An 18,499-nucleotide genomic window follows, 5' to 3' on the forward strand; every position below is an offset into this window, starting at 1 on the left:
TAGTCCTAGTTCTTGTTATTATAGTTCTGGTTATTATAGTTCTAGTTCTGGTTATTATAGTTTTGCTTATTATAATTATAGTTCTGGTTATTATAGTTCTGGTTATTATAGTCCTAGTTCTTGTTATTATAGTTCTGGTTATTATAGTTCTAGTTCTGGTTATTATAGTTTTGCTTATTATAATTTTAGTTCTGGTTATTATAGTTCTGGTTATTCTAATTTTAGTTCTGGTTATTATAGTTCTGGTTATTATAGTTTTAGTTCTGGTTATTATAGTTTTAGTTATTGTAGTTCTGGTTATTATAGTCCTAGTTCTTGTTATTATAGTTCTGGTTATTATAGTTCTAGTTCTGGTTATTATAGTTCTGCTTATTATAATTATAGTTCTGGTTATTATAGTTCTGGTTATTATAGTCCTAGTTCTGGTTATTATAGTTCTGGTTATTATAGTTCTGGTTATTATAATTTTAGTTCTGGTTATTATAGTTCTGGTTATTATAGTTTTAGTTCTGGTTATGATAGTTTTAGTTATTGTAGTTCTGGTTATTATAGTTTTAGTTCTGGTTATTATAGTTCAGGTTATTATAGTTCAAATTCTGGTTATTGTAGTTCTAGTTCTGGTTATTATAGTTTTAGTTATTGTAGTTCTAATTCTGGTTATTGTAGTTCTGGTTCTGGTTGTTATAGTTCTGGTTATTGTTATTATAGTTCTGGTTATTCTGGTTCTGGTTATTATAGTTCTGGTTATTATAGTTCTGGTTCTGGTTAAATATAATGAAATGCTCAAGAGTAATGGACAACTGGAATCTTACGATCAAATTTGATGTCATTGTCAAATGTCATATATTCCAAAGTGCTTTCATTTGACACTGTTGTTGTTCGATGGTCCAGCTCACTCTAACAGCACAAATAAACCACAAATTAGAAGGAAGAATTTGATGGACATATAGTTGGAGGCGGCGTTTCAGGTAAAGCTTGATTATTGGTCCAATATTGAGACAGTTTTGTTGTTAGACAAAATATGTTAACTCGTAAAAAAAATCTACTACAACCAAATATTTTACAGAATTCTATGTTTTTTATTTACCTTTATTTAACTAGGCAGGTCAGTTAAGAACAAATTCTTATTTTCAATGACAGCCTAGGAACAGTGGGTTAACTGCCTTGTTCAGGGGCAGAACGACAGATTTGTACCTTGTCAGCTCGGGGATTCAAACTTGCAACCTTTCAATTACTTGTCCAACGCTCTAACCACTAGGCTACCCTGCCACCCCACATGTTCAACTCAGAACTATATCTGCCACTTGTTCCATTCAAAACATTTTAAAGCTTTTACTATTAATTCATTTTCTCCTATTAATTAGAAACACAATTCCAATAAAATTACTGAATTAAGAGATTCATTATTAAATATATTGTTTTATTTAACTAGGCAAGTCAGTTAAGAACAAATTCTTATTTTACAATGACGGCCTACCCCGGGCCAAGCCCTCCCCTATCCCGGACGACACTGGGCCAATTGTGCGCCACCCTATTGGACTCCCAATTATGGCCGGTTGTGATACAGCCCGTAATCGAACCAGGATCTGTAGTGACACCTCTAGCACTGAGATGCAGTGCCTTAGATCGCTGTGCCACTCGGGAGCCACAAATATGAGGAAATAAAATTACTACTGAATCACACTGAGAATATTACTACTGTTTTGACATTGCTATTGAGAGTACGCAGTATGTTACAGAACATCCTGCCAAAGCAGATAGAATTAGATAGTCACACAACATATGATTTCTCTGAAGATACGAGAAAATATTCCAATCTACCTTAAACATACATATATCAGTTAAACATACATATACTATCAATACATTTTCTTCAATTAAAAACACAATTCCTAGAAAATGACTGATTTAAGAGAAAATGATTATAGAGTAAATGAAATGACTACTTAATCAGAATGAGAGTATAACATTGTTATTTTAATGTTATTATTATATATATGTTTTTCATTTAATAAAACATTTTCAAATCAGTGATGTAATTTTAATTTGTCAGTTCAAGGCATCGAACTGAAACAGTTGACATAAAAAAAGCATACACATGAGACATGCTTACTTCTGCCCTAAGCCTCACACACCAAGTCCCACTTTTACAAACCAAACATTTTCACAAAGGTACGAGATTGTTATGACACTATACACAGCCTGTTATAACACAGTTTGTGTTTTTGACCAACTGAAATGTGTTAATTAGCCAATATCTACAGGCTACACCTCCTAATGTTACATTTAAATATTTGTTAAAACAGACATAAAAATCACTTCAGACTCAAGGTTGTGACACATTTACAAAGTGTACAGAGAACTTTAAGGTTAAGGAATCTGTTCGGTTTTACAACAACTCTGACCTGCAACAACACTTCCCCGCTTTAATAAGCCTCCAGTCATAATCAAACAATCAGTAAAGAAAATGAAATCTAAATGATAATGACACTGCCCATCTTATTTTTAGGCGCAGTCTCCTTAAAGACCCAGTGCAGTAAACATTACGTTTTTCATGTGTTTATATCATATCGTACAACAGCTGATGAAACTACACTGTAAAAGTGTGACAACATTTGATCAGTGTTATTTCCTTATAGTTGCTGATTGAAAATCAAATCTACACAGGAACTTCTAAACAACAGGTTTGGATGGGCGGGAGTTTCGGCTTTCCATGGTGACATCACCAAACATGCTGTAAATTGGTTAATAGACCAATAAGAAAGAGAGTTCTAAACCTCTCTGCCAATAACAGTTGGTTTTCAGTTTTCCCCTCCCCACTCAGACCACTCCCAGACAGTCTTTGCAACATTTTAGCTTGACAAATAGTTTTTTTTGCCCAAAAGTGATTTTTTTTGCACATTTTAATGGAATCTATTACAGTAACCACGTTTCCATCCGCAGTTGTTATGCGAATAAAGTCATACCGTATAAAAGAAATCACAACAGCTGTTTTGGTACAATTTTATAAATGGCGACAGATCATTTTTTTTGTTCGACATGGAGGGATCGTTTTGTATCGGTAAGATTAATTATGCCAGAAATGGTGGTGGAAACGCCTTTCTGTGCAAATATTGATACAATAACCATCATATGAAAGTAAACTTGGAGTCATGCGATGTTATGGTGTTTGGTCCTCTCACTACCATACAGTTTATTAGGCTACAGAGGAAATAAGTTATGACGAACTTCACAAGTTATGATGAACTGCACTGAGATATTGATGCTCCTTTCCAGCAAATATCGAGGGCTTTATTCTGGTGACATAATGATTGATGCTTGACTGCCATTTGACAAATACAAATATTTTCCATAATAATCTCATCATGTAGGTAGCCTACTCACACTGTATCTGCCAGCTGTTGGCTAGAGAGCACGTGCCAAGACCAGAGTGGACACATTGAACTTTAGATTTTTATTTGGGTTTATGAAAACTTATGTGAAAAAGTACATTTTGTGTACACTATGTCAGTGCTTCCCAACCCTTGTCCTCCAGTTCCTCCAACAGTAAACAGGACTGGTCCTCCAGTTCCTCCAACAGTAAACAGGACTGGTCCTCCAGTTCCTCCAACAGTAAACAGGACTGGTCCTCCAGTTCCTCCAACAGTAAACAGGACTGGTCCTCCAGTTCCTCCAACAGTAAACAGGACTGGTCCTCCAGTTCCTCCAACAGTAAACAGGACCAGTCTTCCAGTACCCCCAACAGTAAACAGGACTGGTCCTCCAGTTCCCCCAACAGTAAACAGGACCAGTCTTCCAGTACCCCCAACAGTATACATGTTTATTGTAACCCTGGACCCGCACACCGGTTTCTGCTTGTCAGCTAATCATCAAGCCTTAATGAGTTGAATGAGGTGTGTTTGTCCAGGGCTACAATGAAAATGGGTACTCTGGGGGTACTGAAGGACTGGTCCTGTGTACTGTTGGGGGTACTCTGGGGGTACTGAAGGACCAGGGTTGGGAAACACTGCACTATGTCATCACGCACTGATTTTGTCCGCAACAAGTCATTCTGGTGGAAACACACCACTGGTGGGAAAATGCACATATTTTCTTTATGCTGCAGAATATTCACATGAAAATCTGTCACCAATTGGATGGAAATCGAGCTAGTAAGGTACTTATTTGTTACCCAGAAATGATTTGATATTCATATAAAAACGGTTGCATTCGGTCTCTACTATCTATATAGAGCTGCTTCTCTAGAAATTATCTTCAACCTTCTCAACAGAAACCTCCTCCGTCAAATGACAGTATTCCACCCATCCCTAACTAACCCATTAACCAACCTTAACTGTGTCCCTAACCCATTACCTAACCTGACTCACTAACTTGGCTTTAGCTCGGTCTCCATGGAGAAGACTAGACAACGGTCTGTTTCCAACAGCGACCTGCTATGTGTGTAAACATGACACCTAACTGAGATGCTTCCAGTTGAAGAGATTGAACGGGATCTTAAACACTTACAAATTCGTAACATACCATATGAATTGCAGAAAGAAAATTAAAATTCAAGACGTAACATATCACACGAAATGAGTGACGTTGTACACAATTGTGCACAATTTTCAGGAACCCGTTTTGGCTCGTAAGCACGACTTTCAAAACTACAGTCTGATATGATACAAAGCCTTTATAGCATCTCTTTAACTGTGAATCAGGAAGTATTAAGTAAGTGCCATCAGGCTAACTGAGTCTACAAAGGGCAGTTGACTTGAGCCGAGTCAGTAAGGGAGGCAGTAGAACGTCAGTATAAACAGATCTGGTGTGGGTGTGGCCCAAGCCACCTAGTGAAGGACAAGAAGAACACGCACAGAAGTCTGGTTGCAGAAAGTCAAGTGAAGGAGGGATGAAAGCATGAATGGATGGATGGATTGGATGAAAGCATGGATGGATGATTATGAAAAAGGGACGGGGGGCCCTGGTTCGGTTAGTTGGGATGGTGAGGGTCAGGGTGGATCGGGTAAGAGGTCAGAGGTTAAGGTTAAAGGTCATCAGTGGAAGTCTGGTTTGTGAGGGAAGGTGCATCCTGTTTGTCTGATGGTGACGTTGGCAGCGTAGTGTCCTGCTTTCACACATTGTTCCAATGTCTTATCCTGGACCAACTCTGACAAGAATCCTCCTACAAAGGCATCACCGGCTCCATTTGTGTCCACAATGTCCTTCTGCTCAATCTGCAGAACTTGGAACGTCTCCAACTTGTCACCTCCTTTGGTCATGATGGTTTCGTCCTTCCCCTGAGTAAAGACAACGATTCTCAGTCTCTTCTTGTTGACTTTGGGCAGAGTCTGGGCCTTCCTAGCAATCTCCTTAATGTCCTCTGTCTCAAAGCCTTGCTCTTTTGAAAACGTGGCTGCCTCCGTCTCATTGCCGAACAGCACGTCTACGTAGGGCATGACCTCCATGAGGGCATCTTTGAAGTACTGGCAGATGAAGGGAGCAGAGAGGTTCAGAGTGAACAGCTTGTTGTTCTCAGATGCGTGTTTGGCTACTTTCAGTATGGACTCCAGAGACACCGTCAGGAAGAAGCCAGCGATATAAAAGACTTTGGCTTTCTCCACCAGTTTCCAGTTCTCCTTCAAGTCCAGATGTTTGTCCTTCTTATAATAGTTAGCTGCTGCTAGATTAGCTACCATAGACCTGTTGTCCCCGGTGATGCACACGGCGCAGGTCCCTGTAGGCTCTTCTGTTTGCTCATAGTAGTGGGCGTCCACGTGGACCTCCTCTGCCTTCTGCTTCAGAATCTCCCCAAACTTGTCCTCCCCGATACAGCCGAAGAACGTACACACCTTCTGGGGCTCCTGGATCATCCACTGGGCTACCTTTATAGAGTTCTGAGTAGATCCTCCGGCATGATACTCTACTTTAAACTTGAAAATCTCTTCAAACAATGCTTTGTGCTTGTCCTCCGCCAGAATCTGGTCGTTGGCCTTCAAACCGTACTTCTCCAGGAAGTCCTTGTCCACAACGGCTGAGATGTCTAGAAGGGGGTTCCCCATCCCGAACAGAGAATTAGGGCTGAGTTTGGTCAGGGTTTTCCTCTTAGGAGTTTTCCTCTCTGAAGTTTTCCTCTCTGGAGTTTTCCTCTCTGGAGTTTTCCTCTTAGGAGTTTTCCTCTCTGAAGTTTTCCTCTCTGAAGTTTTCCTCTTAGGAGTTTTCCTCTCTGGAGTTTTCCTCTCTGGAGTTTTCCTCTCTGGAGTTATCCCCTCTGGAGTTTTCCTCTCTGGAGTTTTCCTCTCTGGAGTTTTCCTCTTAGGAGTTTTCCTCTCTGGAGTTTTCCTCTCTGGAGTTTTCCTCTCTGGAGTTTTCCTCTCTGGAGTTATCCCCTCTGGGGTTTTCTTAATTTTCTTGGCTCTTGAAGCCATGGTTCTGAAGGAGCACACTGCAACCTCCTTGAGTAAAGATAGGGATATCAAAAGATTGTAACATTATTATTGAGTATATGTTGTAGAACATTATCTCAGAGCATATAGAAAGTCACACATGATCTGTGAATAGATTCCACATCTCTTGTACTCAAATGCAAAATATTACAGGCATTATTTAACAGCCAAAGTCAGCAAAAAAAGGAATTTCATACTTTTTTCAAAGTGGAAAAGTTCTCAGTCACATTCTCCCATTTTTGTATTCAACCCAATTTGAATGATTCATAATTTTCCAGCAAAATCATTTATCAACCTTTTTTAGTTGTTTTGGAGGGGATCAATCTCTGTAATGACCTTGTGTTGTAAATGATCTTCGACCGGACTGCCTTTTTGTAATCCTGAAAACACTCTACTTTACCGGCGTCATCCAATATGGACCAAACACACACAACACAACCAATATCTACTTGTGTGAGCCCTCTGTTCTTATTCTTTTGATTCCTTTATTTCCATTCTCTCTTGTTTTTCTGTGTATATCTTTCTCTCTCCTGGTAAGAGGATTTCTCTGTTGGCCACCTTTTGAAATGATTCTTGCTTGCTCCTTTATATATTCCAGTGACCGAGTACGAGCCAGAAGCCTTGTTTGGCCTCTGTCCGCTCACCTTCGATGAGCAGATCTATGTACTCTGCATTGGAGAGTGGGTTGGGCTTCGAAGCGATCTCTTTCAGTCTGGCTAAATACTTTGCTGATTCCTCAATAAGAGACAATACTACATCCTACAGATCTTCCTACTCCTTTTCTAGATTTGCAATTAACTGCTTCTACCCCCAAGCCATAAGACTCCTGAACAGCTAATCAAAGGGCTACCCAGATCCCTCTTTTATGCTGCAGCTACTCTCTGTTTATTATCTATGCATAGTCACTTTAACTCTACCTACTTGTACATATTGCTATTGTTATTTTACTGCTGCTGTTTAATTATTTGTTACTTTTATTTTTTGTAATTTTTTTTACTATAAACATTTTTCTTAACTTCTTAAAGTATTGTTGGTTAAGGGCTTGTAAGAAAGCATTTCACTGTAAGCATTTCACCTGTTTCACCAGTTTCACCTGTTGTATTCATGTGACATCTTAGCCTTTGCAGCATTCTGGTACTTTTCTTTCATGTCATCCACTGTCTGCTTTTCTCTAAAAGTTTTATAGTCCCATTTGTACTTCTGAATCCACTCATATTTCCCTGAACGTTGCCCAACAGTCTTTCTTGTCATCATCATTTGGTATGTAACAGGGGTAGTGACAGCAGTCTAAGCAGTTACTGTACAGCATTAATTCCTTTAGAAGTAGACAAGGCTTTAATTATCTATCTATCTATTTATATATATACAGTTGAAGTCGGAAGTTTACATACACTTAGGTTGGAGTCATTAAAACTTGTTTTTCAACCACTCCGCAAATGTCTTGTTAACAAACTATAGTTTTGGCAAGTCGGTTAGGACATCTACTTTGTTCAGGACACAAGTATGTTTTCCAACAATTGTTTACAGACAGATTATTTCACTTATAATTGTCACAGGCGTCAAAAGGATTAGACCAAGGTGCAGCGTGTATAGTGCTCATCTTAGGATTTTAATGAACGCACTCAAACAACAAAATAATAGACGCTCAACAGTTCTGTTAGGTACAATCACTAAATGGAAAATAAACACCCACAAAACCCAAAGAAAAACAGGCTGCCAAAGTATGGCTTCCAATCAGAGACAATGAAAGACACCTGCCTCTGATTGGAAACCATACTCGGCCACACATGGAAAATGAAACATAGAAACAGAAAACTAGAACAAATGCCCCTAGAAACAAACCAACCCCAAAACACACAAAACAATCCCCCTGCCACGCCCTGACCATTCTACCATGGCAAATGACCCTTTTCACTGGTCAGGACGTGACAATAATTCACTGTATCACAATTCCAATGGGTCAGAAGTTTACATACACTAAGTTGACTGTGCCTTTAAAAAGCTTGGAAAATTCCAGAAAATTATGTAATGGATTTAGAAGCTTCTGATTGACGTAATTGACATAATTTGAGTCAATTGGAGGTGTACCTGTGGATGTATTTCAAGGCCTACCTTCAAACTCAGTGTCTCTTTACTTGACATCACGGGAAAATCAAAAGAAATCAGCTAAGACATCAGAAAAACTATTGTAGACCTCCACAAGTCTGGTCCAATGCCTGAAGGTACCATGTTCATCTGTACAAACAATAGTACGCAAGTATAAACACCATGGGACCACGCAGTCGTCATACCGCTCAGGAAGGAGACGTGTTTTGTCTCATAGAGATTAACGTACTTTGGTGCAAAAAGTGCAAATCAATCCCAGAACAACAGCAAAGGACCTTGTGAAGATGCTGGAGAAAACAGGTACAAAAGTATCTACATCCACAGTAAAACGAGTCCTATATCGACATAACCTGAAAGTCCGCTCAGCGAGGAAGAAACCACTGCTCTAAAACCGCCATAAAAAAGCCAGACTACGGTTTGCAACTGCACATGGGGACAAAGATTGTACTTTTTGGAGAAATGTCCTCTGGTCTGATGAAACAAAAATAGAACTGTTTGGCCATAATGACCACCGTTATGTTTGGAGGAAAAATGGGGATGCTTGCAAGCCGAAGAACACCATCCCAACCGTGACGCACGGGGATGGTAGCATCATGTTGTGGGGGTGCATTGCTGCAGGAGGGACTGGTGCACTTCACAAAATAGATGGCATCATGAGGATGGAAAATTATGTGGATATATTGAAGCAACATTTCAAGACATCAGTCAGGAAGATAAAGCTTGTTCGCAAATGGGTCTTCCAAATGGATAATGACCCAAAGCATACTTTCAAAGTTGTGGCAAAATGGCCTAAGGACAGCAAAGTCAAGGTATTGGAGTGGCCATCACAAAGCCCTGACCTCAATCCTATAGAAAATTTGTGGGCAGAATTGAAAAAGCTTGTGCGAGCAAGTAGGCCTACAAACCTGATTCAGTTACACCAGTTCTGTCAGGAGGAATGGGCCAAACTTCACCCAACTTATTGTGGGAAGCTTGTGGAAGGCTACCTGAAACGTTTGACCCTGTCACGTCCTGACCAGTAGAGGGTGTAGTTGGGTCAGGACGTGGCATGTTTGTGTTGGTTAAATGTTGGGTGGATGATTGGGACTTCCAATTGAAGGCAGGTGTGTATAGTTGCCTTTGATTGGAAGTCCTATATAGGTGTGTGTGTTTTTCTTTGGGGTTGTGGGTGGTTGTTTTTGCACTGCGTGTTGTGTGCCTGCAAAACTGTTCCTGTCGTGTATATGGTTTTCCAGTGGATGCGTTACTCCCTTTTTGAATTAAAACATGAGCATCCATATTCCCGCTGCAGTTTGGTCTATTCAACACGGCTCTTTTTGTGACAGAACTACCCACCACCAAAGGACCAAGCAGCGGAGAAGAGGACAGAGGCAAGTGAGGGAGGAATGTTGGAAGCAGCCCCAATAATTTTTTAGGGGGGGGCACAAGGGCTATTTGGCGGGGCGAGATTACAGCCCCAGGCCAGCTCCCCGTACCCTTGTAGGGCAGACTGGACAGGTCCCGTGCTTTGGGGTTGGGGCTGTGGTGAGGCCTGGGATTTTCAGGCCGGTAGGCAAGGTACCAGCGCCCCGCATGTGCCAGGGCGAAGTAGGCATCGAGCCGGAAGGGGTGATGCCAACCCTGCGCTCAAGACCGCCAGTGCGCCCTTTCGGTCCGGTGTTTCCCGCCAGACGCACTAGCATGGAGGTGCGTGTCTCCAGGCTGGCACGTCCTATACCAGCCCCACGCATCAGGAGTCTAGTGTGTCAACCCAGCCTCGCCAGTCAACAGTCACCAGAGCTGCCCGCCAGTCAACAGTCGTCGGAGCTGCCCGCCAGTCAACAGTTGTCGGAGCTGCCCGCCAGTCAACAGTCGTCGGAGCTGCCCGCCAGTCAACAGTCGTCGGAGCTGCCCGCCAGTCAACAGTCGTCGGAGCTGCCCGCCAGTCAACAGTCGTCGGAGCTGCCCGCCAGTCAACAGTCGTCGGAGCTGCCCGCCAGTCAACAGTCGTCGGAGCTGCCCGCCAGTCAACAGTCGTCGGAGCTGCCCGGCCAGTCAACTGATCGCCGGAGTGGCCGGACTGCGCTGAACTGCCGGAGTGGCCGGACTGCGCTGAACTGCCGGAGTGGCCGGACTGCGCTGAACTGCCGGAGTGGCCGGACTGCGCTGAACTGCCGGAGTGGCCGGACTGCGCTGAACTGCCAGAGTGGCCGGACTGCGCTGAACTGCCGGAGTGGCCGGACTGCCCTGAACTGCCGGAGTGGCAGGACTGCCCTGAACTGCCGGAGTGGCAGGACTGCCCTGAACTGCCGGAGTGGCCGGACTGCCCTGAACTGCCGGAGTGGCCGGACTGCCCTGAACTGCCGGAGTGGCCGGACTGCCCTGAACTGCCGGAGTGGCCGGACTGCCCTGAACTGCCGGAGTGGCCGGACTGCCCTGAACTGCCGGAGTGGCCGGACTGCCCTGAACTGCCGGAGTGGCCGGACTGCCCTGAACTGCCGGAGTGGCCGGACTGCCCTGAACTGCCAGAGTGGCCGGACTGCCCTGAACTGCCAGAGTGGCCGGACTGCCCTGAACTGCCAGAGTGGCCGGACTGCCCTGAACTGCCAGAGTGGCCGGACTGCCCTGAACTGCCAGAGTGGCCGGACTGCCCTGAACTGCCAGAGTGGCCGGACTGCCCTGTTCTGCCAGAGGTGCCCGCCTGCCCTGATCTGCCAGGGTGCCCGGCCTGTCAGGATCAGCCCGAGTGGTCCTCCTGCCCTCCGGTCCAGCCCGAGTGGTCCTCCTGCCCTCCGGCCCAGCCCGAGTGGCCCGCATGCCCTCCGGCCCAGCCCGAGTGGCCCGCATGCCTTCCGGCCCAGCCCGAGTGGCCCGCATGCCTTCCGGCCCAGCCCGAGTGGCCCGCATGCCTTCCGGCCCAGCCCGAGTGGTCCGTCTGCCAGGGTCAGCCCGAGTGGCCCGTCTGCCCGGCGCAGCGATCGGCGCCAACAGAGTGGGCGACGCCGAAGGTGGAGCGAGGTCCACGTCCTGCACCTGAGCCACCTCCAGGATAGGTGGGTTGGGGAGGGAGGGTGTAGCACAGTGACGGCAGCCACCCTCCCTTCCCTCCCTTATTGTTTAGGTGTTCCTTTTTGTTGGGGATATTTATTTATTTGTATTTTTTTATTTTTTTGTGTGTTTTCCTTTTTTTAGGTGCATCCCGGGGTCTGCACCTTGAGGGGGGGTACTGTCACGTCCTGACCAGTAGAGGGTGTAGTTGGGTCAGGACGTGGCATGTTTGTGTTGGTTAAATGTTGGGTGGATGATTGGGACTTCCAATTGAAGGCAGGTGTGTATAGTTGCCTTTGATTGGAAGTCCTATATAGGTGTGTGTGTTTTTCTTTGGTGTTGTGGGTGGTTGTTTTTGCACTGCGTGTTGTGTGCCTGCAAAACTGTTCCTGTCGTGTATATGGTTTTCCAGTGGATGCGTTACTCCTTTTTTGAATTAAAACATGAGCATCCATATTCCCGCTGCAGTTTGGTCTATTCAACACGGCTCTTTTTGTGACAGACCCAAGTTAAACAATTTAAAGGCAATGCTATCAAATACTAATTGAATGTATGTAAACTTCTGACCCACTGGGAATGTGATGAAAGAAATAACTGAAATAAATTATTCTCTCTACTATTATTCTGACATTTCACATTCTTAAAATAAATTGGTGATCCTAACTGACCTAAGACAGGGATTTTTTTACTAGGATTAAAAGTCAGGAATTGTGAAAAACTGAGTTTAAATGTATTTGGCTAAGGTGTATGTAAACTTCTGACTTCAACTGTATATATATATTTATATATATATAAATCTTTCCAGCTCTCTCCCTTTCAATAACCACTCAGTGTGAAAGGGAACAACGCCATACTCTTATCCAGTGGAAACGTCATAAAATAGGCCTGTCTGATTACTTCTTATCCCTTGTGCAAATAGCCTACAGCTGTGTCTGTCCAGAGCTCACTGGCTTAGGAAACTCTGAAGGCCCAGAATATTTTACACAATGTTGCAAGGAGCTTCAGGCAGCCCCAAGTTAATAGTTGACACATTCTTTAAAGTTTGTTGCTGATAGGCCATGCGCTACCTATTGTGTAGCTCAGTTGGTAGAGCATGGCACCAGGATCGTGGGTTCAATTCCCAAGGGGGACGAGTATGAAAAAAGTATACAAATGTATGCCCTCACTACTGTAAGTTGCTCTAGGCAATAGTGTCTGGTAAATGTAGCCGATGTATAGATTATTTATTTTTATCAGGATATTTTCTACCTGCAGGCTGCAATGTTTTTATTTGTTGGCTTTATAGGTTATTTTCACATCGTTGGCAATGGCAATAGAAGTTACTTCTTAGGTTTGTATCATATTATTCAATGATTTTGAGATACCTTATTATAAATTAAATTAAACTTTTCCATGAAAATGTGCATATGAAAACCATAACTGGCACGAAGATCGGTAGAAATGGTGAGATAAATTGGCAGGCCGACTCGCCCTTTAACCTATTACCTGCAACTTCAGGAGAGTAATGGCAGAATCTGAGAAAGCCAGTAGAAGAGGGCGGAGATCGCCGAGACAGATTACGTTTTTTCTTCTTCTAGTTAACTAGATCTCTGGCTCCATCTTAACTAATGTGTGTCTTATTTCATCAAACAGTGAGCTTAAAGCATCAGACAAGCTCAATGCATATATAGTTGATTTTCTTAAAACAAAAGTTGTCTCTATATATGGAAAAATACACGTTTCGATTGGTCGAAAGAACAGACTACTTTCGGTCGCCAATCATTTTTTTAGTCTTGGACAGCCCTACTGTTATTTCTGCTATGATTTAATTAACTTGTTTCAGTAATTTGAGTGTTTTTTGTATAGTTGTCTAGTGTTGGTGGGGCATATTATTCAGTTTTAATGTTATTCCTGAATGATAAATATAATAGTGCATTTTTAACAGAGCTGAGATTTACTTTGAAGTGCAAAGTGTAGGAATTAATACAGGTATGATGTAGACTGACATAGTGGCATTGCAGGAGGATTGGAATTCCTTCAACCAAGAGGTTGTTAGTTCAAATCCCAGGTGAGGAGATGAAGTGTGAACAATGCATAAAAAGTTAGCATTTGCAAACAGTGGCAAGGTAAACCAGAACATGGGCTGCTGTCATACCTTGTCCATAGACTACTTACAGGGTAAGGAAATCAATTTGGATGAATTAACACTTTAATCAAACATACGGTATATCTATATCTGTACTTAAGAACAAACACCTTCACAAGGCATAAATAATATTTATATCATGAATAATCTTAAAGTTGATTGGTACTCACCAGCGTTCTGTTCCTGAGCTATAGCGTTAGTAGAATGAATGATGAGTCTACTGAAGGATGAGAATGTGTGCTCTGTCTTTTATACCATCTTTCTGAAACAGGGAGACAACCCTCTTCTACCTATGCAACAGCTCCGTTGACGTTGGCTCACATGCTTCAAAAGCATGGATGATAACCAGGATGATAGTGGCGAGTGATTACTAAGACATGTAGTTTCGTTTTTGCAGGGTCAATACTAGTAAATGGGCCGACTTGCTAGTCGTTATGCTTTTCTTGCTATATAAGCCAGGTTGAAGGTCGCTGAATCATACAAATTACACAAGTTAATTGGGGCCACTTGGCACACGTCTACAGGTAGAGGAAACAAAGGACTGATGAGTGTGGTGGTGAGGGCGGGGGGTCTTATATGGCTTGGTAAATCAGTTTGAAGGCCACATTGTGAGCAGCACAACATAATTAACATAATTTACGAAATGAACATATGAAGATTTGAAGAAGACTATTTATTTTGCATTCCCCAATTTTTCAGCAGCCACCCAGTACCACAGACACCACCCAGGTACCACAGACACCACCCAGTACCACAGACACCACCCAGTACCACAGACACCATCCAGTATCACAGACACCATCCAGTACCACAGACACCACCCAGTACCACAGACACCACCCAGGTACCACATACACCACCCAGTACCACAGACACCATCCAGTACCACAGACACCACCCAGTACCACAGACACCATCCAGTACCACAGACATCACCAAGAACCACAGACACCACCCAGTACCACAGACACCAGCTCTAACACCCTTCACCTGTCTAATCCCGGGGGCTTTTGCCTGATGCAGTGTTCAATGTTCCGTGCCAGCAAATGAACGCTACATTAGCAGGATACAAACCGATCATTAACGTGAAAGATAACCTTAATTAAAGAGAAAATATACTGAGTAACTTGCAAAATAAGAATGGAATATAGAATAAATTATTGTTGACTTGGTTAGAACAAAAATGTGTTTTTTCTGCCTTCGAAAATGTGTCTTCTATGTTGTGAGCAACAGGGTCAGCCGCTGAATGGAGAGCTATTTTTGGGGTTAAGTGCCTTGCTCAAGGGCACAACGGTAGTGGATGGTGGTAATAACCTGACACCAGCAGCCCTCCAGTAGCCAGTTCAGTCAGGGGTTGGGAAATAGGAATACAGTAGTAGGCTACAACAAAATGTAGTTTAAGAGGGAGTATCACTCTCAACCAGCATGACCACCACATGACAATCTAGTTGCTGCAAGCCTTCCCCTCCTTCAAAAACACACCATGAAATTGAAAAAAAACAAGTCTTTCAAGTTGATGACAGTTGGCCTGACAGTTGGTCTGTTGTTCGAAGAAGGTAGGGCAGGACTTTGGCACATGGTGCAATTAAGTTTTGTTTATTGGAGCTCTCTTTTTTTTCCATAAATCAGATGACTATAGCAGGTGGAGACTCCTTTACCCTGATTAGTTTGTGACTGAACAATACAATTCTAATCTGCCAAGGCCACTATTGGCCCAATCCCAGACCTCAGATGTTTTTATCCAAAGCGACTTACAGTAAGCAGTATGTATGCATACATTTTAATATGGGTGGCCCCAGCAAGTAAACCCACAACCCTGGTGTTGCAAGGTGTCATGATCTACCAACAAATTATAATACTACTAAATAGAGGTCAAGATTTCCAGGATGTTGTCTGTCTGCCATCCAGCACACCACTGCACCTTCACTGGCCAGTCATCCCAACCCTAACCTGAGAACACCACTCCCTGCATCCCTGCACCATGAAAGCCAGGGCCTCAGGTGGAGGCAGGAGTACTCTCACATACAGTACACCAGGGGAGCAATATTGAACCCATATATTTTGAACTGCATAAAAAAAGTAGTACCAATGGTGTTTCAATGGGTGAGCATGCCTTTTGGCAACATTTGGGCTGCAATACCACCTTGATACAGTACATTGGGGCTTCTGTTCTTTAGAAATTTCCCCAAACCAGATATACGGAATTGCCAAAATATTTAATTTAAAAAAAAATGTATGTGTGTGTATATATATATATATATATATATATATATATATATATATATATATATATATATATATATATATTTTTGTTTAAATACACAAAAAATATATATAAATTAGAAAAAATACGATAATAAAAAAAATACAATAATTTAAAAAAATACTAGAAAAAATAAAATAATAGTAATCAAAATAACAACCAAAAACTAAATACTAACAAAAAAATATATATATATATATTGGGAATTGCATTCAAAGACACTAGTTGTGAATATGCACTAGATGGCATAATTGGTCCTAAAATAAATCTCCTCTTAAACAATATTCATTCCCAGTGCAATAAGAAAATAACATTGGTATTATGTTTAAGGGTCAAGCCAATATAGTTTCCATGCAGTATTGCTGTCTACTATGACCAGTCTGGCCACACAGAATGGAGAAGCTTTGGTGTATCATGTGTGATGTAGTACACACACGATAGTGTTCATGAACCCAGATCAACTAATCACTTAGTTAAAAGATCTTCTGAAATCCCAGTGCAGAATACTATCATGAGCTACACATGTAACTCAAACTATTATGGAAATTGAGGATTTTCATGTCAATGAAAGATCTTTTGCAGAACTCATTTTAGGATGACAACATCACGGCCCCTTAATCCCAATGGGCCCGTTTTCACAAAGACTCTCAGAGTACTAGGAGTGCTGATCTAGGATCCGTTTTCTCTTCTAATTCATAATGAATTGTGTATTTTTATTTAACTAGGCCAGTCAGTTAAGAACTAATTCTTATTTACAATGACAGCCTACCAAAAGGTCTCCTGCTGGGAAGGGGGCTGGGATTAAAAATAAAAATAATAGAAATATAGGACAAAACACACATCACAACAAGAGAGACAACACAACACTACATAAGGAGAGACCTAAAACAACAGCATAGCATGGCAGTAACACATGACAACACAGCATGGTAACAACACAACATGACAACATGGTAGCAACACAACATGGCAGCAACACAACATGGTAACAACACAACATGGTAACAACACAACATGGTAGCAACACAACATGGCAGCAACACAACATGGTAACAACACAACATGGTAACAACACAACATGGTAGCAACACAACATGGTAACAACACAGCATGGTAACAACACAACATGACAACATGGTAGCAACACAACATGGTAGGAACACAACATGGTAGAAACACAACATGGCAACAACACAACATGACGACATGGTAGCAACACAACATGGCAGGAACACAACATGGTAACAACGCAACATGGTAGTATCACAACATGACAACAACACAACATGGTAACAACACAACATGGCAGCAACACAACATGACAACAACCCAACATGGTAGCAACACAACATGGTAAGAACACAACAAGGTAGAAACACAACATGGCAGCAACACAACATGGCAGCAACACAACATGGTAACAACACAACATGACAACATGGTAGCAACACAACATGGTAACAACACAACATGGTAGAAAAACAACATAACAACGTGGTAGAATCACAACATGGTAGAAACACAACATAACAACATGGTAGCAACACAACATGGTAGAAACACAACATAACAACATAGTAGCAGCACAACATGGTAGCAACACAACAACATGATAGCAGAACAAAACAGGGTACAAACATTGTTGGTCACAGACAACAGCACAAAGGGCAAGAAGGTAGAGACAACAATACATCACGCAGAGCAGCCACAACTGTCAGTAAGAGTGTCCATGATTGAGTCTTTGAATGAAGAGGTTGAGATAAAACTGTTCAGTTTGAGTGTTTGTTGCAGCTCGTACCAGTTGTTAGCTGACGCGAACTGAAAAAAGGAGCGACCCAGGGATGTGTGTGCTTTGGGGTACTTTAACAGAATGTGACTAGCAGAACGGGTGTTGTATGTGGAGGATGAGGGCTGCAGTAGGTATCTCAGATAGGGGGGAGTGAGGCCTAAGAGGTTTTTAGAGATATATGGGTATACAGAGATGATCAGTTTACAGATGAGTATAGAGTGCAGTGATGTGTCGTATAAGAAGCATTGGTGGCAAATCTGATGGCCGAATGGTAAAGAACATCTAGCCGCTCGAGAGCACCCTTACCTGCCAATCTATAAATTACGTCTCCATAATCTAGCATGGGTAGGATGGTCATCTGAATCAGGGTTAGTTTGGCAGCTAGGGTGAAAGAGGAGCGATTACGATAGATGAAACCAAATCTAGATTTAGCATTAGCCTGCAGCTTTGATATGTGCTGAGAGAAGGACAGTGTACCGTCTAGCCATACTCCCAAGTACTTGTATGAGGTGACTACCTCAAGCTCTAAACCCTCAGAGGTAGTAATCACACCGGTGGGGAGAGGGGTATTCTTCTTACCAAACCACATTACCTTTGTTTTGGAGGTGTTCAAGGTTAAGGGCAGAGAAAGCTTGTTGGACACTAAGAGAGCTTTGTTGTAGAGCGTTTTACACAAAATCCGGGGAGAGGCCAGTTGAGTATAAGACTGTATTATCTGCATATAAATGGATGAGAGAGCTTCCTATTGCCTGAGCTATGTTGTTAAT

At 42.4% G+C, this 18,499-nt stretch overlaps 1 protein-coding gene across 1 annotated transcript; it reads right to left on the minus strand.

The window, feature by feature from the left end:
* Positions 1 to 1,956: 1,956 nt before the first annotated feature.
* On the minus strand, positions 1,957 to 14,112 carry LOC106578836 (adenosine kinase-like). Its single transcript, XM_045702346.1, has 2 exons — positions 13,851 to 14,112; positions 1,957 to 6,431 (listed from the first exon to the last, which is right to left on the minus strand). Exon 2 carries the CDS (start codon positions 6,402 to 6,404, stop codon positions 5,034 to 5,036), a length of 1,371 nt encoding a protein of 456 aa, XP_045558302.1. The 5' UTR covers positions 6,405 to 6,431; positions 13,851 to 14,112; the 3' UTR covers positions 1,957 to 5,033.
* Positions 14,113 to 18,499: the final 4,387 nt, after the last annotated feature.

The sequence above is a fragment of the Salmo salar genome, chromosome ssa19 (genome assembly GCF_905237065.1).
Source record: "Salmo salar chromosome ssa19, Ssal_v3.1, whole genome shotgun sequence".
In the NCBI taxonomy this organism is placed as follows: Eukaryota; Metazoa; Chordata; class Actinopteri; order Salmoniformes; family Salmonidae; genus Salmo; species Salmo salar.

What these genes read in the sequence shown, in the direction of transcription:
- LOC106578836 (XM_045702346.1), bottom strand. Translation starts at nt 6,404, where the DNA reads ATGGCTTCAAGAGCCAAGAAAATTAAGAAAACCCCAGAGGGGATAACT.